Source organism: Somniosus microcephalus, chromosome 23 (assembly GCF_052327205.1).
Source record: "Somniosus microcephalus isolate GS21.2 chromosome 23, FLI_Smic_1.0, whole genome shotgun sequence".
Taxonomy (NCBI): domain Eukaryota; kingdom Metazoa; phylum Chordata; class Chondrichthyes; order Squaliformes; family Somniosidae; genus Somniosus; species Somniosus microcephalus.
Genome location: NC_141009.1, coordinates 15,470,877 through 15,494,236, shown reverse-complemented (window position 1 = coordinate 15,494,236; position 23,360 = coordinate 15,470,877). Strand labels below are relative to the sequence as shown.

The following is a 23,360-nucleotide window of genomic DNA, read 5'->3' as shown; positions in this document are numbered from 1 at the left end:
ATACGACTTATATTGCACATTGCCCGCTGATGCATTGCGCTGTTGAATTCCAGTCTGCTGCTGCTGCTTAAATTTGTCGCAATACGGAGATGATCAGCATAAAATCCTCTCGTGTTAATGTCTAATGGGCTTGACATTCACCCTCTTGCATTAAAGCTTTTATTGCCTCATGTGTTCCACTCGCTGCCGAGATTATTACTTCAATGAGACTCGTATTTTAATGTGATTTCTCCGGGGACCGTGTGTTTGGAGCAGAGTAATGGAGCAGGAAGCTGGCCCTGAGCATGACTCTGTCAAATCTGCCTGTTATTAGAACCGGTTCCTCAGCAGTAACTGGAATTTGCAGTATGCCTTGTACAGTTTACACAGTCCTGTCCAAGCAGTAAAACCATCTGGGGTCTAACTATCGAGGGCAGAAGCTTGAAGCCCGTCTGGTTTTCTTCTTTGATACTGTGATTTTTCTTTTTTTTCCCTTTCGTGCTGTCCTGAAGGCAACGGCCCCTATGTGAGGTACCGAAGAACATAAGCAGGCCATTCAGCCCCTCGAGCCTGCTCCGCCATTCAATAAGACCATGGCTGATCCTCTACCCCAGCTCCGCTTTCCCGCCTGATTCCCCATATCCCGGGGCAGTTCCACGGGCACTGGCTCGCCCTTCGGTGCCTCGTTCAAGTGACCATTCTTCGTCCGTGACTCCAGACTGTTGCGTCTTGATGGGCTATTCATCTCTGGGGGTCATCACAGACCAGCCTGGTCCTGTTATCGTGATGTTCACACACACGCACTTTTCAGCCGCAGTCGTCCGGGAGTGGGAGCTCTGACACTTTTTTTTTTTTAAACTCGCCCTACTCCCGCAGCACTAAGACTAGAATTAGTGTCCCCGCTACATCTGTGGCTGGGATCAGGACAGGCCAGGGATCGACAAAAGAACCAGAGACGAGATGAGAATTTTACACAGCGAGTTGTGATCTGGAATACACGACCTGAAAGGGTGGTGGAAGCAGATTCAATAATAATTTGCAAAAGGGAATTGTTTAAATACTTCAAGGGGAAATATTTGCAGGGCTCTGGGGAACAAGCAGGGGAGCGGGACTAATCGGACGGCTCTTTCAACGAGCCGGCACAGGCACCATGGACCGCATGGCCTCCTCCTGTGCTGTAAGATTCGATGCAGCTGGTCCTTTCCTCTTTACGGCTTAGCGCTGCACCAGATGGTGCGTTTAATGGCTGAACATGGGGCGGGCAGGGGTGGGGAGATAAACTCTCCATTCTGATATCTCCCCGAAGAGCAGGGGTTAATTCTATGCAGCACTTTCAGGGGCAGAAGAAATTGGCCGATCTGTATTCCCCATTAATAGCCACTGGCTCTGGCTGCGTTCCTGCAACTTAATCTGCTGGTGATTGCTTACATGGGGCATTGGCAGCAACGCTCTCTTAGTTACAAGGTCTGAGGCCAGGCAGCCAAAAAGAGAAAGGAAGCGAATTTACAGACTTTATCCAGTGAATAGCTGGGCTGGAAGATGCAAGGCTTCTTGGTCCATGCTGAGCTGAGTGATCTCAGCCAGGATGGCGGTAGGAGTCGGTCCCAGTGATCACAGGCTAGGAAGAGGGGGAGGACACCCCCCACCCCCAGGACTTCTACTACGCACATTAGCTGAAGACAGGATCCAACTCAACTGTGATGCCCCCTCGCTCCCCCATCCCCTCCTTGCCCCCCGCCCCACCCTGGTTAGTAGCCAGAAACTCATTGTCTAAGGTCACATTTAAAAAAAAAAAATTCCTGGGACGTGGGTGTCGCTGGCAAGCCCAGCATTTCTTGCCCATTCCTAATTGCCCTTGAGAAGGTGGTGGTGAGCCGCCTCCTTGAGCCGCTGCAGTCCGTGTGGTGAAGGTACTCCCCCGGTGCTGTTAGGGAGGGAGTTCCAGGATTTTGACCCAGCGACGATGAAGGAACGGCGATATATTTCCAAGTCAGGATGGTGTGTGGCTTGGAGGGGAACTTGGAGGTGGTGGTGTTCCCATGCGCCTGCTGCCCTTGTCCTTCTAGGTGGTAGTGGTCGCAGGTTTGGGATGTGCTGCCGAAGAAGTCTTGGCAAGTTGCTGCAGTGCATCTTGTAGATGGTACACACTGCTGTAGTGTATGTAACCGTTCCACCTTTAAGAGAACTATTTTAAGGGTTGCACTACTTTATCTTGGCTGCTGTATACTGTAATACCGGTGGTGACCACACCGGTATATAAGTGATGTGTGATGATTTATGGGGCAGTTCCGCCCTGACCTTCAACCAGTAAAGACCTGTTAAAGTTTACTCTTGTGGTCTGTGTAGTAATTCTCAATATAACACACAGACTTAACAGTGGCGACGAGGACAATCTTACCCTGCGGCAGAGATACATCCAAGGCAGTTTAACGGGCGTCGAGAGGAGGCATCCGCCCTCATCATTCTGCTGAGAAAAGACTCGGGTCTGCAGAGCAAAGGAAGAATTCTGACACGAAGCCTTCCATCAGCAACAGGCAGCGATCATCCCTTCTATCACGGTGGTGGGTAAGCCGATCAGCGACGAGCAGCAAGTCGGCCACGTTGACTGTGAGTAGGGGAGAAAATAACAACAACAAAAACGGAGGATATAAGGGCGGAGAACTCGACCACGGCCGGGGAAAAGAGCCGGACAGAAGTTGGGGCCAGAGGCGCTGAGACTGGGGCAGCGTAAGGCACGGAAGCCGCGGTGAATGCAAACGCAGCCGGTGCGAAAGACCGGGCTGCAAGCGGGCTGGGAGACGCAACAGCGTCGAGAGAGAGCTCGACCGCGACCGGTGAAAAAGGCCGGGCAGCTACCGAGGCCGCGAGGCGCAGCGACCGGGTCAGCGTAAGGCGCGGGAGAAAATAAAAAAACCGCGGAGAACTCAGCCGCAGCCGGGGGGGAAAAGACCGGACTGCAAGAGGGGCTGGGAGGCACGATTTGAAAACCGCTGGGGGAGGGCGAACGCAGCAAATCGGCAATCGCCATTACAGCCAGCGGGGGAGAAAGGCAAACGCGGGAAGCCGCCATTTTCGGAGGCGGGGGAAGAAGACAAGCGCGGGAAACCGCCATTTTGTAAAAGAAAAAAATAAATAATTCTTTTGTTTCTCAAGAGGATCGCGAGGATGCCTAAGCGTGGTAACATCAACGATTTCGATCCCGATGTTGAAGATTGGGCCACGTATGTAGAACGCATAGAGATATATTGTAAGGCAAATAAAATATCAGATGAAGATAAAGCACTAACCTTACTAAACTCAATGGGTGCGAAGACATACGGGCTATTGAAGCATCTTCTATCACCAGCTAAACCGGTGGATCAGACTTTCGCTAATATTGTTGCTGTCCTGAAGAATCATTTGAACCCCACACCGCTGATGTTAGCGGAACGATTTAAATTTTATGCGAGAACGCAACTGAAAGAGGAAAGCAACGCGGAGTATTTAATTGAACTGCGCAAGCTAGCGAAATACTGTCAGTTTGGGGAAAGCCTGACAGAGGCACTGAGAGACAAATTCGTGTGTGGATTGTCAAAAGAAGGAACACAAAAGCGGTTGCTTGAAGAGAATGATCTTACACTTGATAAGGCTGTCACTATTGCAGCATCGCACGAAGCCGCAGCGAGAGGCACCGTGGAAATGCAGCTGAAGGCAGCGGTACTCAGCGTAGATCAAATGGCTTCGGGTACAACGAAATGTTATCGTTGTGGGAAGACAACACACGATCAGAACCAATGCTGGTTTAAAAACCAGGAATGTAGAAAATGTGGCAAGCTTGGTCACATAGCTAAAGTATGCCGGTCAGGAAAGAAGACCAGCAACAAAAAGTCACCACAGGAAAAGTGCAGAAAGGTACATAAGGTGGCTGAGAAGAGTTCGGATGAACAGAATTCGGATTCAGACTCCAACAGCAAGGAACTGGGTAGTCTGAGAATTCACAACGTGAGTAAGGAAGCTGACCGACAAACTATCTGGGTCACACTGCAGATAGCAGGAGTCCAAGTGAAGATGGAATTGGACACCGGATCGGCGTTGACGGTCATGAATAAGCAAGATTACAAAAAGTTATTCAAACATATTCCCCTACGGGATACGGAGATAGTATTGCAGACATACACGGGGCAAAAAGTATACCCCATCGTAAAGATAAAAGTCAAGGTGATACACAAGGGCAAAGAACACCAAGGAATGGACTTATATGTACTACCTGAGGGAGGTCCACCACTTCTGGGACGGGAGTGGATCAGGAAAATAAATATGGACTGGCACTCCCTAAAAGCAATGACGGTAGATTCCGGAAACAAAAATGTCAAACCTGAACAATTGTACAGAATATTGGATGAGGCTAAAGAAGTGTTCCAACAGGGACTGGGAACACTAAGAGGAATTAAGGCAAAAAATCAAGATTGCAGAACATGCAAACCCAAAATTTTTCAAAGCCAGACCGGTACCTTATGCGATACGACCTGCTGTGGAAGCTGAGCTGGAAGGGCTAGAACGTTCAGGAGTACTGTCTAAGGTGGACTGGAGTGAGTGGGCCACGCCCATTGTTCCCGTCATGAAGCGTTCATCGAGTAACAAGCCAGGGGAACCGGGGAAGGTCCGCATCTGTGGAGACTTCAAGATCACAGTTAATCCGGTGCTTCACACGGTGCAATATCCGCTTCCGCGGATTGAGGATATCTTTGCTTCATTGTCTGGCGGGAAACACTTCACCAAGATAGACCTGGCGCAAGCGTACTTACAGATGGAAGTTGAGGAAGAGTCGCGCCAGTATCTCACAATCAACATGCACAGAGGCTTGTATCGATATAATAGACTGGTTTTTGGAGTGGCTTCGGCCCCAGCAATTTGGCAGAGGGCCATGGAGCAGGTATTACAGGGAATTCCAAGCACTCAATGTTACTTGGACGATATCCTGATTACAGGAGATGACGATGAGGAACACCTTGCAAATTTGAAACTGGTGCTCACCAGGTTGAAGGAATATGGCCTTCGGGTTAATCGCCAAAAATGTGAGTTCTTTCAGAAATGGATCTCGTACTGTGGTCATGTCATTGACCAGGAGGGGCTGCACAAGTCACCTGACAAGATCGAAGTTGTTGTGAAGGCTCCCGCTCCGGAAAATGTATCCCAGTTGAGGTCGTTCCTAGGGTTGATTAACTATTACCATAAGTTTCTGCCAAATCTATCCACGGTGCTGCACCCGCTGAATGCTCTTTTGCAGAAAGAAGTACCATGGAAGTGGAGCGAGGACTGTAAGAAGGCCTTTCGCAAGAGCAAGGCATTGATCACCTCAGAGGAAGTGTTGGCTCACTTCAACCCAACACTACCTATTCGTTTAGCTTGTGATGCTTCCCCTTATGGTATTGGAGCAGTACTCTCACACAAGTTGCCAAATGGCTCGGAAAGGCCAGTCGCATTTGCATCCAGATCATTGACCTCCGCTGAGCGCAACTATGCTCAGATAGATAGGGAGGCTCTCAGCCTGGTGTGGGGAGTAAAGAAGTTTAATCATTACCTGCAGGGCCAGAAGTTTACACTGCTGACAGACCACCAGCCGTTGGTATCCATATTCAACCCGAAAAAGGGCGTTTCCATTATGACAGCGCAAAGGCTACAGAGGTGGTCCCTTTTCCTAGGGGCACATCAATATGACATAGAATACAAAGGATCAAAACAGCATGGGAATGCTGACGGGTTATCGCGCCTACCGTTGCCAGCGGTAGAAGAGGCGCCTACAGTGGACCCAGTGGAGATGTTCCACGCAACCATAGTGGAATGTCTACCAGTAACAAATTCTACCATCGAAAAGGAAACGAGAAATGACCCGACTCTCTCACGAGTCTACGATTTAACGGTGAAGGGATGGCCAGCACATGGCGAACCACTGTTGCCAGCATTCTCGCAAAGAAGAGAGCAGCTGTCAGTGTGCCGAGGAACTTTGATGTGTGGATCCAGAGTGGTGATTCCACCCAAACTCCAGCATAAAGTGCTAAAGGAGCTTCACGAGGGGCATCTGGGTGGAGTAAAAATGAAGAACCTAGCCAGAGCGTTTGTGTGGTGGCCAGGTATCGATGGAGACATCGAAGAAATGACCAAGAGCTGTCTAGGATGCCAGAAGGTCCAAAACGCCCCACCACAAGCCCCTCTACATCCATGGGAGTGGCCCTCATCTCCATGGCAAAGGGTACATATCGACTTTGCTGGTCCATTTATGGACTCAATGTTCTTAATCGCGGTGGATGCACACTCCAAGTGGCCGGAGGTAATAAAGATGTCCTCCACCACCACAGGAAAAAACCATCACAGTATTAAGGACCATATTTGCCAGGAATGGCCTGCCGGAACAGATCTGTTCTGATAATGGACCGCAATTTGTATCCGAAGAATTCAGGAAGTTCTTAAAAAGCAATGGGGTTAAGCACTACACGTCCGCCCCATACCATCCCGCCACCAATGGATTAGCTGAAAGGTTTGTCCAGACCTTCAAGAAGGCCATAAAGGCCATGGGTAATGAAGACATAAATCTACAACATAAGGGAGATAACTTCTTGTTGGCGTACAGGAATGCAACACATGCGGTTACAAACCAAACTCCCGCCATGATGTTTTTCAATAGAAGACTAAGATGCCAGCTGGATTTGCTCAAGCCAAACATCAGAAGGGACGTAGAGAACCGGCAATTTCAAGGCATGAATGAAAGGCCAACTAGAACCTTCCAGGTAGGTCAACAAGTTTTGGCCCGGGACTACCGTACCGAGAAATGGCAGCCTGGAACTATTTGCACACGACTTGGACCGCTGATGTATACCGTGGACATTGGTGAAAGCATAATAAGGCGCCATGTTGACCAGATCATAGAGTCATCCGAAAAGGGACAACCTACTCCACAACTCTATACGCCTAATGATGAAGCAGAGATACCCATAGTATCTACCTCCGATCCGGTGATACTGGAACCAGATGAACCCGACACTGGCATTCAAGCCGAATCGACCTTGCCAAAAGAACCTACTACACCACCGCAAACTACTACACCACCGAGGCGTTATCCGGACCGAGTCAGGAAGCCTCCAGAGAGACTGAATCTGTGAACTGTTTTTACATGAAGTTGTGTATATATGTTATGATGTTATGTTTAATGGGAAATATATACGGTTAAGCTAAAAAGGGAGGATTGTAGTGTATGTAACCGTTCCACCTTTAAGAGAACTATTTTAAGGGTTGCACTACTTTATCTTGGCTGAAATAACAACAGAAAATGCTGGAAAAACTCAGCAAGTCAGGCAACATCCGTGGAGAGAAATTTGAGTTGACGTTTCGGGTTTGACCCTTCTTCAAAACTGGAGAGAAAAGGAACTAGATCGAAGGCAGGGCTGCGATCGGACAAAAGAATAAAAGAACCAAAAGAAGTAAAAGAGATTAGAAGCTAGACGAGATGGTAATAGGCTGTGATTAGGTGTAAAGTGTACTGGCAGGGCAAAAGATAGCTGCCAGGTCTGAGAGAGAAACAAAAGGAAAGGGGGGGGGGAAAAGGAAAGGAGTGGAAAAATATAAGTGAAAATGAAATAGGGGCCGAGGTTATGATCTGAAATTGTTGAACTCGATATTGAGACCGGAAGGCTGCAGACTGCCTAATCGGAAGATGAGGTGCTGTTCCTCGAGTTTACGTTGAGCTTCCATGGAACAGTACAAGAGGCCAAGGACGGTGAGGTCCGAGTGGGAATGGAGCGGTGAATTGAAATGACAGGCGACCGGAAGCTCGGGGTCACCCTTACGGACTGAACGGAGGTGTTCCGCAAAGCGGTCACCCAATCTGCGTTTGGTCTCCCCAATGTAGAGGAGACCGCATCGTGAGCAGCGAATACAGTATACTAGATTGCGAGAAGTACAAGTAAATCGCTGTTTCACCTGGAAGGGGTGTTTGGGGCCCTGGACAGTGGGGAGGGGGGAGGTATAGGGGCAGGTGTTACATCTCCTCCGCTTGCACGGGAAGGTGCCAGGCGAAGGCTGCTGTATACTGTATACTGTAATACCGGTGGTGACCACACCGGTATATAAGTGCTGTGTAATGATTTATGGGGCAGTTCCGCCCTGACCTTCAACCAGTAAAGACCTGTTAAAGTTTACTCTTGTGGTCTGTGTAGTAATTCTCAATATAACACACAGACTTAACAACTGCAGCCACGGTGCGCCGGTGGTGGAGGGAGTGAATGTTTAAGGTGGTGGATGGGGTGCCAGTCAAACTTGTGAAGAATGGCTATTTTGCGACGTACTGGAGAGTGCTGCACGAGGAAGGAGTAAAAAGTTTTGGGGAGAGGTTGGCAAAAAAGGAAGTGAATAATGAACAAGTACTGCTCCCTCCTTAAAGAATGGTAAATTAAGTTCAATGTAGATAAGTTTGAGGTGGTACATTTTGATGGGAGCAATAAGTAGGCCACATACTCTTTGGGAAATAAAATTCTAAATGGGGTAGTCTTGGAGGAATAAAGGGATCTAGGAGTACAGATTCACAAATCATTAAAGGTAGCAACACAGGTTATCAAGGCCATAATGCAAACAAAGCACAGAGAAGATGTTTCCACTTGTGAGGGAGTCCAAAACTAGGGGTCACAAATATAAGATAGTCACTAATAAATCCAGTAAGGAATTCAGGAGCAACTTCTTTACCCAGAGAGTGGTGAGAATGTGGACCTCGCTACCACAAGGAGTAGTTCTGAGGAAGGATGTTCTTGCCATGGAAGGAGTGCAGCGAAGATTCATCAGGCTGATACCTGGGATGGCAGGAATGACGTATGAGGAGAGATTGGGTCGATTGGGCTTATACTCGCTGGAGTTTAGAAGAATGAGAGGAGATCTCATTGAAACTTATAAAATTCTAACAGGACTAGACAGACTAGATGCAGGAAGGATGTTCCCGATGGCGGGGGAGTCCAGAACCGGGGTCACAGTCGAAGGATAAGGGGTAAGCCATTTAGGACAGAGATGAGGAGGAATTTCTTCACCCAGAGAGTGGTGAACCTGTGGAATTCTCTACCACAGAAGGCAGTTGAGGCCAATTCATTAAATATATTCAAGAAGGAGTTAGATATATTTCTTAAGGCTAAAGGGATCAAGGGATATGGGGAGAAGGCAGGGACAGGGTACTGAGTTTGGATGATCAGCCGTGATCTCATTGAATGGCGGAGCAGGCTCGAGGGGCCGAATGGCCTACTCCTACTCCTATCTTCTATGTTGAGGCGAATAGCATAGATACATTTAAGGGAAACGTAGATAAGTGCATGAGGGAGAAAGGAATAGAAGGATATGCTGATGGGGTGAGATGAAGTAAGGTGGGAGGAGGCTTGTGTGGAGCATGGAGCAGTTGGGCCGAATGGCCTGTTTCTGTGCTGTACATTCTATGTGACGTTAGAAAAATACAAATATATAAGTATGTTTGGTGAGTCTGTTGTCCCAGTTAAGATGGTGATTGGTGGATTCTTTGACAGGAATACGTTGCTGTGCGGCCAGGCTGATGGTAAGCACACGTCTCTGAGCGAGTGCTACAATGCTTGTACCACAGCACGCTGTGCCCAGGGCCTGCTGCCCAACACTGAGCCCATCAGAGGAACATATGGCTTTTACACCATTCTTTAAGAATGAGACCATGTGCAAATCCCCTTCTTGGGCTCGCAAAGAGCCAGACATCTCATTTATTGGGTGAAAGCTGAACAGCCATTGTTTCAGCTGGCATTGGGTCCGTTAGATGATCTCACTGCATTTATAAAATCCATGGGTTGATTTGCTCACTTTCCAACTATAAATGTAACTCTTTCAAAAATTAAAAACAAAACAAATCTGGAATGTGAAATTGAGATGAGGGCTTTAATTAAATTTTATTTTTCACATTTTTGAGGTTATTTTCTTACCGCCCCCCCACCTTTGTAATAGCCTAAAAATTAGAGCCAGACCTTTCAGGAGTAAAGTTAGGAAACACGTCTCCACACAAAGGGAGGTAGAGATTTGGAACTCTCTTCCACAAACGGCAATTGATGCGGGGTCAATTAATTTTAGATCTGAGAGCGATAGATTTTTGTTAACCAAAGGTATTAAAGGATATGGGGCAAAGGCAGGTACATGGAGTTGGGTCACAGGTCAGCCATGACCTCATTGAATGGCAGAACAGGCTCGAGGGGCTGAATGGCCTACTCCTGTTCCAATGTTCTTCATGCATATGTATAAGTAGAGTAGAAATGGGTTCAAGAGGCAATCAGATGGCTTTCTGGATAAAAGTGGGATTGAGGTGTGTGTTTAGGTGGGTAATGCGGATGAGATTTTGAAAGGAAGTTTGAGCTTTTTATACTCCTACGGTTCTTATGTTATTTTGTACCTTCTATGGTACATCTTTACCAAAATACACTGAAACTGGCTGAATGGAATGAGTAGAACAGCACCAAGGATGCTTCCTTCCAATTTCACCCCCCGCAACCATCTCCCGTGAAGAATGTTGTGGATTCTAGATGTTCCCCTGATGCGTTTTTCTTAATTTGTTCCTGGGATGTGGGCGTCACTGGCAAGGCCAGCTTTTATTGCCCATCCCTAGTTGCCCTTGAGAAGGTGGTGGTGAGCTGCGTTCTTGAACGCTGCAGTCCGTGTGGTGAAGGTACTCCCACAGTGCTGTTAGGGAGGGAGTTCCAGGATTTTGACCCAGTGACGATGAAGGAACGGCCGATATATTTCCAAGTCAGGATGGTGTGTGTCTTGGAGGGGAACTTGGAGGTGGTGGTGTTCCCGTGCGCCTGCTGCCCTTGTCCTTCTAGTTGGTAGAGGTCGCGGGTTTGGAAGGTGCTGCCGAAGAAGCCTTGGCGAGTTGCTGCAGTGCATCTTGTAGATGGTAGACACTGCAGCCACGGTACGCCGGCGGTGGAGGGAGTGAATGTTTAAGGTGGTGGATGGGATGCCATTCAAGCGGGCTGCTTTGTCCTGGATGGTGTCGAGCTTCTTGAATGTTGTTGGAGCTGCACTCATCCAGCCAAGTGGAGAGTATTCCATCACACTCCTGACTTGTGCCTTGTAGATGGTGGAAAGGCTTTGGGGAGTCACGAGGTGAGTCACTCGTCACAGAATACCCAACCTCCGACCTGCTCTTGTGGCTAATTTATGTGGCTGGTTCAATTAAATTTCTGGTCAATGGATGTTGATGGTGGAGGATTCGGCGATGGCAATGCCGTTGAATGTCATGGGGAGGTGGCTAGATTCTCTCCCTTGTTGGAGATAGTCAATGCCTGGCACTTGTGTGGCGTGAATGTTACTTTCCACTTATCAGCAGAAGCCTGAATGTTGTCCAGGTCTTGTTGCATGCGGACAAGGACTGCTTCATTATCTGAGGAGGTTACAGTTGGTAACTCAGAATATATGACAATATGCTGCAATATTCCGTAGCCCTAATTTAGCACTAAATTGGTAATCTCACTCAGCTCACAAGGATGATTGGTGTGGGAACATGGAAAAATTTGCACTAGTGCAGTAAGGGTGGGTACACGCCTCTGGGGTGACTGTTTCTAGATACTGTGCTACATGAGTTCACTAAGAGCATGCACCTTGAGCAATTTATGGCCAATCATTCCACTGGGCTTCCCTTCTGAGCTAAGTTGCTGCTACAGTGTCCACTGTGGCTCAGTGGGCAGCACTCTCGCCTCGGAGTCAGAAGGTTGTGGGTTCATAGTCCCACTCCAGAGACTTGAGCACAAAAATCTAGGCTGACACTCCCAGTGCAGTATTGAAGGAGTGCTGCATTGTTGGAGGTGCCATCTTTTGGATGAGACGTTAAACCGAGGCCCCGTCTGCTCTCTCAGGTGGACGTAAAAGATCCCATGACCACTATTTCAAAGAAGAACAGGGAAGTTCTCCCCGGTGTCCTGGTCGATATTTATCCCTCACTCAAGATCACTAAAACAGATGATCTGGTCATTATCACATTGCTGTTTGTGGGAGCTTAATGCGCACAAATTGGCTGCCACATTTCTTACATTACAACAGTGACTAACTTCAAAAGTATTGGCTGTAAAGCGCTTTGGGACGTCTGGTGGTTGTGAAAGGCGCTATATGAATGAAAGTCTTTTGTTTAGGGTGTAGATTGTCTCCTTGTACAGATCGTTTGTGGCAAGATAAATCACACATAAAATGAAGAACCCAATCAACCCTGATTGAAAGTGTAAGTGCCTGGACAGTGGCTGAGGACTGGTTCAAGCTTAGCTGCGATGCTCCCCACAGTTGAATAGCCTGATGACACTCTGTGCCGGCTCACAAATGAGGCAAGGAAAATGATAAATGGGCACCTGTTGAACTTTATTTTAGTGTAGCTCAGTGCCTTCAGGAGAAATGAAGAGAAAAATGAGGAAAATTGGAGTGGGGTGCTGGTGACAAGTAATTGGGTAAAGAAAGAAATGAGGTTATGATTCTGATTTTGTTTTTATCTAGGTGCTGAAATGGGTTGAAAAAACTATCCAGGCCTCTAAAGTCCATCTGCTGTCTACTAACCACAAGGACAGGGCAGAGCATCTCTGGCTGGTGCCCTTTGACCCAAGCCTAAAAGAGGTCACCATTTCCCTTAGTGGACCCACACCAGCCATGGAAATCCGGGACCCCTCAGGTAAGCCGTGAAGAGGATGAATGTTCTTGTTAGATTAGCGTGGAGCTCCTGTTTGCAGGGAGATTATGTATTCATTGATTTAAGCAATGAAAGAGATGGGGGTTGGGTAATTGAATGATGCAGTAGGTTAGACACTGACTTTTTGCACCTTTGGGATCTGGATTTGAACCAAACCCGGACTGAAGGGATGAAAGTATTCTCTGACTGTTGTTTGTAAGGATCCTACTTAGGCTGGTCATTCTCACTCCAGATCCAAGTGGGCAAGAACCCACAGGACAAAACTACCTTCAAGTCAGGACTAAAGGGCCAGTCCCCCTCAGAGCCTATAGGCATTGCCAATGTGGGAAGTGGAAATATTCACACTGGCACCGAAGTGGGTCCTCTTCTGAGATTGACACATTTTTCAGACAGTTTAAAGATGAGCTTTGCATTGATCCAGCTTGTTCACTAACGGACCTGTGTGTGGTTGGTGTGATCGTGCGCTCCCTTTGGATGGTTTGACTTTCCATTCGTGTGTTTACATCACCTACTCCAGGATTTTGTAGCTTCCAGTTTTTGGTACATTTGGCGACACTAGTTCTTTGCGATGGTGATCCAGCCTTTAGTCTTTACATTCTTCAATGTCCTTCTATTATTGATTTCCCTATTAGCCTCTAACTGATATTATTGGGCTGCCTCTTGCCATCAAATGGCCAATTGGAATCATAGAGATGGGATGGCGTTTGCTCCCAGCCCGCTCTGTTTATCTACCAGCATCATGTTTGGGAAGCAGTGTTAACTCGGATTGGACAATGACTCGTCAGTTGGGTTTCTTTCAGGCCGGGTCATGTGGAGAGGGTTGGGTTTGAATGAACTGTTGAATATTCCAAACTCTGCTCGTGTCGTCAATGTGAAAAGCCCACGGCCTGGAATGTGGACAGTCAAGGTAAGGACTACGTCTGTATTGTGTTGCTATCACCACGGTCATTGTTACTCTGAACTTCCCTCTCTTGTTCCTAATAAGCTTCAAGTACACCATCCTATCCTCACTATGTGTCCACGTTGTGTAGAAATGAAGACACATCACACCATCTAATTCACTCTTTCTGAGGACTTCAAAAGCATGGAACTCCTTGCCTTCCCTGCTCTTCCGTTCCTCCAATCTACAGCATCTTAAAACTCTTGTTATCACCCATCAGCTATTTCGAGATTTATGCCATTTTCACTTCTACTCTTTCAGCTTTGGTGATGTTGTGCCTTCGATCCTTACCTTGGCTTCTCTGTGAAGATAAAGACTGGATTGATTGTTTAATAATGTCTCTGCTCTTGTTATTGTACTCGTTATATTCGCCGGACTGATGATGACCGAGGATCGTTTTCTTTAAGCTCCGCAGCACTGGACGCCACTCTGTACGGATCACAGGAGTCAGCAGCATTGATTTCCGGGCTGGATTTTCCACAAAACCTACCTCAGACTTCAGTAAAACGAACGAGCGTCCAATTCAAGGTAGTTAACCGGGAATGTTGTCCTCCTAGCAAGGGCTCAAACCCACGCCTGTCAGTCATTCGACCAACTAGTGATTATCCTTCCTGGATAGGAGATAGGGGATGTCTCTTTGGGATCAAGGCGATATGCCTAATGATTGAAGTTTGGAACCTGAGCTAGGCAGGTCAGTCGCGCTCCAGGGCTCTGTTGGTCAGTCAGCTTGGCTCACTATTGGAACCTGGGAGAAGTAGACTGTTACTGCGGGCTGGGATTCTTTGCACTTGGCTCCAAATAACCCTTCAACCCAATGCCCTAACGGGCAGGGTGGTCCTGGCTGGGCGAGCAGTGGGAAGCTTACCAGTGCTCGGTAGCGATGAGGTGCACGGTTTTAGCTGGTTCATCTCCTGCAGCACTCCTGTGCACACCCTAATCCTCAGCTCTGTGCCGAAACTGTAAGTGGGATGTGTCCCTATGGGAAGAGTGTGCTCTCCATGTCAAGCAAATAGAAACTCTTCCTCTGTGGGTTTCTCGGAAATTTGGTTTGGAAACTTGTAAGTACGTTGATGGGTTTCCGTGTGTACCTGACACCTGGCTAACCAGAATAAACCTGGGAATATGAGTGCAGAACTGGAGGACACAGGTTGAAAATCCATTTCTATCTGACATTACCAATTAAGTCCTTCAAAAAAGATCCCCACCCATTTAATCCTGGGGCAAGGTTCTGTACAAACACTCCGTGGTCCCAAAGATAATGAAAAAAAAATCCCAAGTCTTCATCCATCTTGACAGCTCCATTATTTGACCTGTCTGCCTTACACCCAAAGTCCACATCCCGCCAGCCCCAGCAACAGGGGAACCATCATGTCCTGTGCAGTCTTTAATCATCTCAGCCTGTTCCTGTCCCTATCACCCCCCCAGTCCCATTCTCAGCCAAATATTTATCCAGCTCCTTTTTGAAGGAGGTAATCGACTCGTTTTGCTTGGGTGTCTGTTTCACATTTCCACTGTCCAACAACAACACCAACTTGCATTTATATAGCGCCGTTAACGTAGTAAAACATCCCAAGCTGCTTCACAGCAGCGATATTATCAAACAAGATTGGACACCGAGCCACATAAGGAGATATTAGGACAGGTGACCAGAAGCTATGATGGGATAGAATTCTCTTCTGACCTCTCATCTTGCTTATGGTTTGTTAAAGCTCCTTTAATATGTATTTATTGCAAGTTGCATCTCTTCTATGATGTTGCAAATGTTGCAATATTATCACTGCGATACACTTGGCTGGGATCTTCGGCTGCCGTCCGGACACGCCTTGGCGTGCCATGTTGCCATCCGGCGGAGGTCCCCAATATAGAAACATAGAAGATAGGAGCAGGAGTAGGCCATTCGGCCCCTCGAGCCTGCTCCGCCATTTAATGAGATCATGGCTGATCATCCAAACTCAGTACCCTGTACCTGCCTTCTCCCCATATCCCTTGATACCTTTAGCTCTAAGAAGTATATCTAACTCCTTCTTGAATATATTTAAAGACTTGGCCTCAACCGCCTTCTGTGGTAGAGAATTCCACAGGTTCACCATTCTCTGGGTGAAGAAATTCTTCCTCATCTCTGTCCTAAATGGCTTACCCCTTATCCTTAGATTATGACCCCTGGTTCTGGACTCTCCGACCATCGGGAACATTCTACCTGCATCTAGTTTGTCCAGTCCTGTCAGAATTTTATAAGTTTCGATGAGATCCCCTCTCATTCTTCTAAACTCCAGCGAGTATAAGCCCAATCGACCCAATCTCTCCTCATACGTCATTCCTGCCATCCCAGGGATCAGCCTTGTGAATCTTCGCTGAACTCCTTCCATGGCAAGAACATCCTTCCTCAGATAAGGCGACCAAAACTGCACACAGTACTCAAGGTGTGGTCTCACCAAGGCCCTGTACAACTGCAGCAGGACATCCTTGCTCCTGTACTCAAACCCTTTCACTATGAAGGCCAACATACCATTTGCCTTCTTCACTGCCTGCTGCACCTGCATGCTTACCTTCAGCGACTGGTGCACAAGGACACCCAGGTCTCGTTGCACTTCCCCTTCTCCCAGTCTATTGCCATTCAGATAATAGTCTGCCTTTCTGTTTTTGACACCAAAGTGGATAACCTCGCATTTATCCACGTTATATTGCATCTGTCACGCTTCTGCCCAATCACCCAACCTGTCCAAATCATCCTGGAGTTTCTCGGTATCCTCCTCGCAGCACACACGCCCACCCAGCTTTGTGTCATCTGCAAACTTGGAGGTATTACATTTAGTTCCCTCGTCTAGATCATTAATATATATTGTGAATAGCTGGGGTCCTAGCACCGATCCCTGCGGTACCCCACTAGTCACTGCCTGCCACTCGGAAAAAGACCCGTTTATTCCTGTTGAGTTTCTCTTTTTAGGGACACGGTGAATATGACCTGGGAGATCCCTAGTGTTTCCGGAGCTACCCTCCAATCCATGGGTACAGTTCCAGAGTCCAGCGGATTTTGGAAGATGATCAGCAATGCATCTACTATTTCTAGGGCCACCTCCTTAAGTACCCTAGGATGTAGATTATCAGGCCCTGGGGATTTATCGGCCTTCAATCCCGTCAATTTCCCTAACACCATTTCCCTACAAATACTGATTTCTTTCAGTTCCTCCCTCTCATCAGACCCTATGTTCTCCAACATCTCTGGGAGGTTATTTGTGTCCTCCTTTGTGAAGACAGAACCAAAATATGCATTTAATTGGTCTGCCATTTCTTTGTTCCCCATTATAACTTCCCCTGCTTCTGACTGCAAGGGACCTACACTTGATTTCACTAATCTTTTTCTCTTCACATATCTATAAAAGCTCTTACAGTCAGTTTTTATGTTCCCTGCAATATGGAGGGCTCTCTACGTGGGAGTCCGCCCCTTTTCTATTGGGGACTTGGCCTGGAGGGTGTTGCACGGAGCAGTCCCGTGCAATATGGTTTCACAGACTCCCAGGCCGCCTGCCTTTTCTGCGGCCTGGAGGAGTCCATGTTCCATGTTTATATAGAGTGTGAGAGGTTGCAGCCCCTCTTTCACTATTTGAAGGGGCTGCTCCTCGATTTTTGGCTGCACTTCAGTCCCCACGCTCCTGATCTTTGGTCACCCGGTGCGGAGGAGAGCGGGCGGGTTGGAGGACCTCCTCGTAGGACTGCTCCTGGGCCTGGCCAAAGTGGCCATTAACAGGTCCAGGCAGCGGGCGCTCGAGGGGGTCGTTCGGCCCGATTGTCTGCCTCTCTTCCGCGGCTATGTTCGCGCCTGGGTGGCCCTGGAGATGGAGCACGCGGTGTCCGCCGGCACGCTGGAGGCCTTCCGAGACTGGTGGGCGCCGCGGGGACTGGAGTGCATCATCACCCCGGGAATCAAATTTTAATTTAATTTGTTAAGTTTTATTTAAAGTTTTATTAATTTACAGATAATTTGTTTATCCACCCCATATAAAAAGAGTACACTTGGCTGGATTTGCATCACAGTCATTTGTTATATTTTACAGATTAAAAAAAACCCACTCCTGGCTCTCATTCTCAGGAAATTCCTGTGTTCTCTTTCATTCCAGGGATCCCAACCCACGTATTGTTGAACTGCTCGGGGCTGCACCCTCCCGGGCAGCTGGATCGCCTGGAGCTCCTCGGCACCTCGGGGGAACCCCTGAAGAGCCTGCCCATTTGGGCCCTTTCCAGCCACAGCGCCAACACCATGTGGGAAGTCCCGGAATTCATGCCGCCCAGTCAGAACTTCTTCCTGAAGGTGACGGGATACGACAGGGAAGGTTATCGTTTCCAACGCCTGTCCAGCGTCTCCTACACCAACCTGGTCCCTGGTGAGAGAACTCATCGTGCTGTTGTACTTTGGGGGGGGCAAAAAAAAAGAAAGACTTGCATTTCTATAGCGCCTTTCACGACCTCAGGACGTCCCAAAGTGCTTCACAGCCAACGAAGCACTTATTTTGAAGTGTAGTCACTGTTGTAATGTGGGAAACGGGCCAGCCAAATTGCGCACAGCAAGCTCCCACAAACAGCAATGAGATAATGACCAGATCGTCTGTTTGTTTAGTGATGTCAGCTGAGGGATAAATATTGGCTAGGGCATTGGGGAGAACTGCCCTGCTCTTCTTCGAAATAGTGTGAGGGGATCTCCTGCGTCCACCTGAGAGAGCAGACGGGACCGCGGTTTACTTGAACCCACGACCTTCAACTCCGAGGCGAGAGTGCTACCACTGAGCCATGGCTGACCCTTGTCGTTTGCCTCAGGTGCGCCTCCGTTGTTTCGATCGACACGCAAAGAGTGGCCACTGGGGTGAGGTACCACAGGGAGCCCAGCACCTTGGAACTGAACCCCAACAAGAGCCAACCCTTCAAGATGAAGAGAGAAAGCCGGATAGTGTTATACTCAGGCTTGATTCGGTGGGGAATGGTGGGGACGTGTAGGAACACTTTGAAAAGCTTAACGTTGCTGTTACAATGTTTGTGTGTCTGCTTCAGGGCCTCCAGTGGTGAGCATGCCTAGTCGAACTCACTGTTACTACATGCAGCCCGCATCGATTCCCTGTTCTGTGGAGAGTCTGATTCCGTTCACGCTGCGACTCGTCAGAGACGGGAGCAGACCTCAACCAGACCGACTGTTTCCGTGAGTAGATGTGGAAAGAACGCGGAGCGGCCGACTGCGGGAGTCAGTTGTGACCGGTATTTTACCCCCCACTGGTTTTCTGCCCCGCCCCGGGCTACAGTCCCACCTCCACAGACCACCCTCGGGGACAGCAGCCAAGTGGCCGTTCTTCATGCGCGAGTCTGAATGGCGAATGTCGGGAGGTTATTTGACCGCGGGTGACCTCGCAGCAGCACCCGACCCGATTCTGCCCTCGCTCAACATCCCCCACGTGTCCTTTCCAGCAGCAATCACTGGACCGTGATCGGGAGTGGGAGCCCTGGCTGATTTGAACTCTCCTATGAGTGCGGGGGCTACGTAGAAGCTATGCCACTGCCCTCGTGAGATTTGCTAAGACAGCACAGAGCTGGGATCTTCCTGCCCTGAGTGTTCTGCTGCTCCCCGGGCAGTACATTTACCAACTGAGTCAAAGGGAGAGGTGATTGGGATCTTTGGTCACTTATTTTTATCCGAGGCCCACAGGTGGATGACATTTTGGAAGTTTTTTTTTTGTTTATGGGATGTGGACAGCTCTGGTGAATCCAGCATTTATTGCCCATCCCTAATTGCCCTCGAGAAGGTGGTTGTGAGCTGCCTTCTTTAACCGCTGCAGTCCGTGTGGTGAGGGTGCTCCGACAGTGCTGTTAGGGAGGGAGCTCCAGGATTTTGACCCAGCGAAGATGAAGGAACGGCGATATATTTCCAAGTCAGGATGGTGTGTGACTTGGTGGGAAACTTTGAGCTGGTGGTGTTCCCATGCGCCTGCTGCCCTTGTCCTTCTAGGTGGAAGAGGACGCGGGTTTGGGAGGTGCTGCCGAAGAAGCCTTGGCGAGTTGCTGCAGTGCATCTTGTAGATGGTACACACTGCAGCCACGGTACGCTGGTGGTGGAGGGAGTGAATGTTTAAGGTGGTGGATGGGGTGCCAATCAAGCGGGCTGCTTTGTCCTGGATGGTGTAGAGCTTCTTGAGTGTTGTTGGAGTTGCACTCTTCCAGGCAAGTGGAGAGTATTCCATCACACTCCTTACTTGTGCCTTGTAGATGGTGGAAAGGCTTTGGGGAGTCAGGAGGTGAGACACTCGTCGCAGAATACCTAGCCTCTGACCTGCTCTTGTAGCCACAGTATTTATGTGGCTGGTCCAGTTAAGTTTGTACTAAAATTCCTCATCTCAACGGCCCACCCTGGAAAAACATAGCCTGAAATGTTCCCCAGCAGTTTCCCATGTTGTTGGTTCCAATTTGGTCCATGTATTAGAGCGAGACAGTAGGTGGAGACGAGGCCATTTCCCACAGGGAGGAAGTGGAAGCCAAAAGGTTAGCTGCTCAACAACAACAACTTGCATTTATATAGCACCTTTCACACGGTAAAACTTCCCAAGGTGCTTCACAGGCACGTTCCCAGACAACATTTTGACACCGAGCCACTTAAGGAGACATTCGGGCAGGTGACCAAAAGTTTGGTCAAAGAGGTAGGTTTGAAGGAACGTCTCAACGGAGGAGAGAGAGGTAGAGGGACGGAGAGGTTTAGGGAGGAAATTCCAGAGCTTAGGGCCTAGGCAGCTGAGGGCATGGCCGCCAATGGTGGAGCGATGGAAATCAGGGATGTGCAAGAGTCCAGAATTGGAGGAGCGCCGAGACCGTGTGGCTATCGGGCACCTCCCAGTGTTTGCTCTCGCGCGGCATTGGTAGAAGGCTGGTAGCAGATTGGTTGAGTGGTGCTGAGCAGTGCCGAGCTGGCTCCACTCTCTCTCGCTTGTTGCCAGTCCTGTTTATTCCTTTGCAAAAAGAATTGTGACTGATAACTGTGGGAACAGCATTTGTTTGTGAGCAGGTTCTACTAAAGCCCATATAAACACAGAGAAAACTCCATAGAGCCCATGCCTGAGTTTGCATTTTCTTGGCATTTGTTACAGAAAACGCAACTGTGAAACCCAAAGGAGCAGTGGAGTAAACTGAAATACAGCAATACTGTATACGTTTTCTGTGAATGGAGGGAGTGCCAAAGTTGAAATAGCTCATTGAGAATCTCTAGTGGCAGACACCCAGTACTGCAGTACTACACCAGTTGCAGACCCTTTTTTCACACTGTGAAGTCTCAAGCAATGGTACTTCTGTTCGACCTTAAAAAAAAACCCTACCCTCCACGACTTCACTATGTGGCGTTACAATCAGTGAAGTGCGGCTCTGCTTTGAGATTGTGTTTCTCACGTCACTTCCTGTTACATAGAAACATAGAAGATAGGAGCAGGAGTAGGCCATTCAGCCCCTCGAGCCTGCTCCGCCATTTAATGAGATCATGGCTGATCATCCAAATTTAGTACCCTGTCCCTGCCTTCTCCCCATATCCCTTGATCCCTTTAGCCTTAAGAAATATATCTAACTCCTTCTTGAATATATTTAATGAATTGGCCTCAACTGCCTTCTGTGGTAGAGAATTCCACAGGTTCCCCACTCTCTGGGTGAAGAAATTCCTCCTCATCTCTGTTCTAAATGGCTTACCCCTTATCTTTAGACTGTGACCCCTGGTTCTGGACTCCCTCACCATCGGGAACATCCTTCCTGCATCTAGACTGTCTAGTCCTGTTAGAATTTTATACGTTTCAATGAGATCCCCTCTCATTCTTCTAAACTCCAGCGAGTATAAGCCTAATCGACCCAATCTCTCCTCATACGTCATTCCTGCCATCCCAGGTATCAGTCTGGTGAATCTTCGCTGCACTCCCTCCATGGCAAGAACATCCTTCCTCAGATAAGGCGACCAAAACTGCACACAATACTTAAGGTGTGGTCTCACCAAGGCCCTGTACAACTGCAGCAAGACATCCTTGCTCCTGTACTCAAATCCTCTCGCTACGAAGCCCAACATACCATTTGCCTTCTTAACTGCCTGCTGCACTTGCATGCTTACCTTCAGCGACTGGTGCACAAGGACACCCAGGTCTCATTGCACTCCCCCTTCTCCCAATCTATTGCCATTCAGATAATAATCTGCCTTCCTGTTTTTGCCACCAAAGTGGATAACCTCACATTTATTCACATTATACTGCATCTGCCATGCATCTGCCCAATCACCCAACCTGTCCAAATCATCCTGGAGTTTCTCGGCATCCTCCTCACAGCACACACGCCCACCCAGCTTTGTGTCATCTGCAAACTTGGAGATATTACATTTAGTTCCCTCGTCTAGATCATTAATATATATTGTGAATAGCTGGGGTCCTAGCACCGATCCCTGCGGTACCCCACTAGTCACTGCCTGCCACTCGGAAAAAGACCCGTTTATTCCTGTTGAGTTTCTCTTTTTAGGGACACGGTGAATACGACCTGGGAGATCCCTAGTGTTTCCGGAGCTGACGAAGGCTTTTATGACTGTGTGGCTATCAGTAACTCGGGCACTGGCATAGCTCGGACGTACCTGGTTGTTACCGGTGAGTATCTGGTGAGGCTCTGATTTAATGACAGCAGTGTTGTCTGTCTCAGTGCTGCATGTACACAGGAACAGCGCAAGATGGAGACATCACAGGTAACTATATTTTTTATGTAAAGGGTGGCGAAGGTGAAACTGCTGGTTTTATTTTTTTTTTACGGTATTTTCTCCGCACCCTCCTTCCTTTTGGAATTCTGCATCTCTGCTTTTCACTCTTAAATGAACCAGGCACAGGCATGAAGGGCCGAATGGCCTCCTTCTGTGCTGTACCCTCTACCAGTGAGTCAGTCCAGGGGCAAGTGGTGACTCTCCTCCCCCCCCCACCCTCTTGGATTTTCTTTCCCTCTCTTTCAGGTATCTGCTCCATGTCTCCTCAAGTTGGTGTGCCAGTAATCCATCACTTGGCCTGGCTTGAACCCGTGGCACAGTATACTGGGCCATCAATGCCCTAAGCCACAGGGCTCCTGTTAGATCCGTGTATCTTGATATTGTGTCCTTCAATAATTAGACAAGAGACTGCAGGGAACAATCAACAGGTGTTTACTGAATGAGGGTTACTCTAGAACTAATTGTACAGATCCCTACTCAGGGTTTATATACAGGTGTGGTCACTGCCGGTACTACAGTATACAGGAGCTGTAAAAAGTAGTTCTCCCCTTAAAGGTACATACATTACAATTCCTCCCCTTTTAGATTAACAGTACCATAACACTCATTTAACAATTAAATATCAAACTAATTACAATTAACACTTTTAACATGCAACATTAACTGAAAATAGTCTATTTATAAATTCAGTCTTTGGGGAGGCTTCCTGATCCTTTCTGGATAGCGCCTTTCCCGAGTGTCTTGCTCTTGGTGCGGAGGCGATTCTGGCCCCCTGTCGTCGGTTGGTTCATCCACTTCCGATGCTACTGTTTCTGGGGTAGATGCTACCTGTACGTCGGGTTCATCACCAGGTACGTATGGGCGAGACATGGGGTTGACTCGTTCCTGTGACTCTAGGATCTGGTCAACATGGCGTCTCACAATGTTCTCCCCAACATCCACTGTGTACATTAGTGGCCCCTGCCGTGTGCATATCGTTCCTGGTTGCCATTTCTCTGTTCGGTAGTCGCGGG

General features: G+C 48.3%; 1 protein-coding gene across 1 annotated transcript in view; it reads left to right on the top strand.

Annotated features, from left to right (window-relative positions):
• The window catches only part of LOC147101676 (hemicentin-1-like), a 395,279-nt gene that overhangs the window by 53,453 nt on the left and 318,466 nt on the right, over window positions 1–23,360 (top strand). Inside the window, exons 4-9 of the mRNA XM_085965457.1 lie at window positions 12,481–12,652; window positions 13,471–13,577; window positions 14,018–14,138; window positions 17,726–17,989; window positions 18,651–18,795; window positions 22,119–22,240. Of these exons, the coding sequence (XP_085821583.1) occupies window positions 12,481–12,652; window positions 13,471–13,577; window positions 14,018–14,138; window positions 17,726–17,989; window positions 18,651–18,795; window positions 22,119–22,240 (931 nt within the window). The remainder of the gene's footprint in view (window positions 1–12,480; window positions 12,653–13,470; window positions 13,578–14,017; window positions 14,139–17,725; window positions 17,990–18,650; window positions 18,796–22,118; window positions 22,241–23,360) is intronic.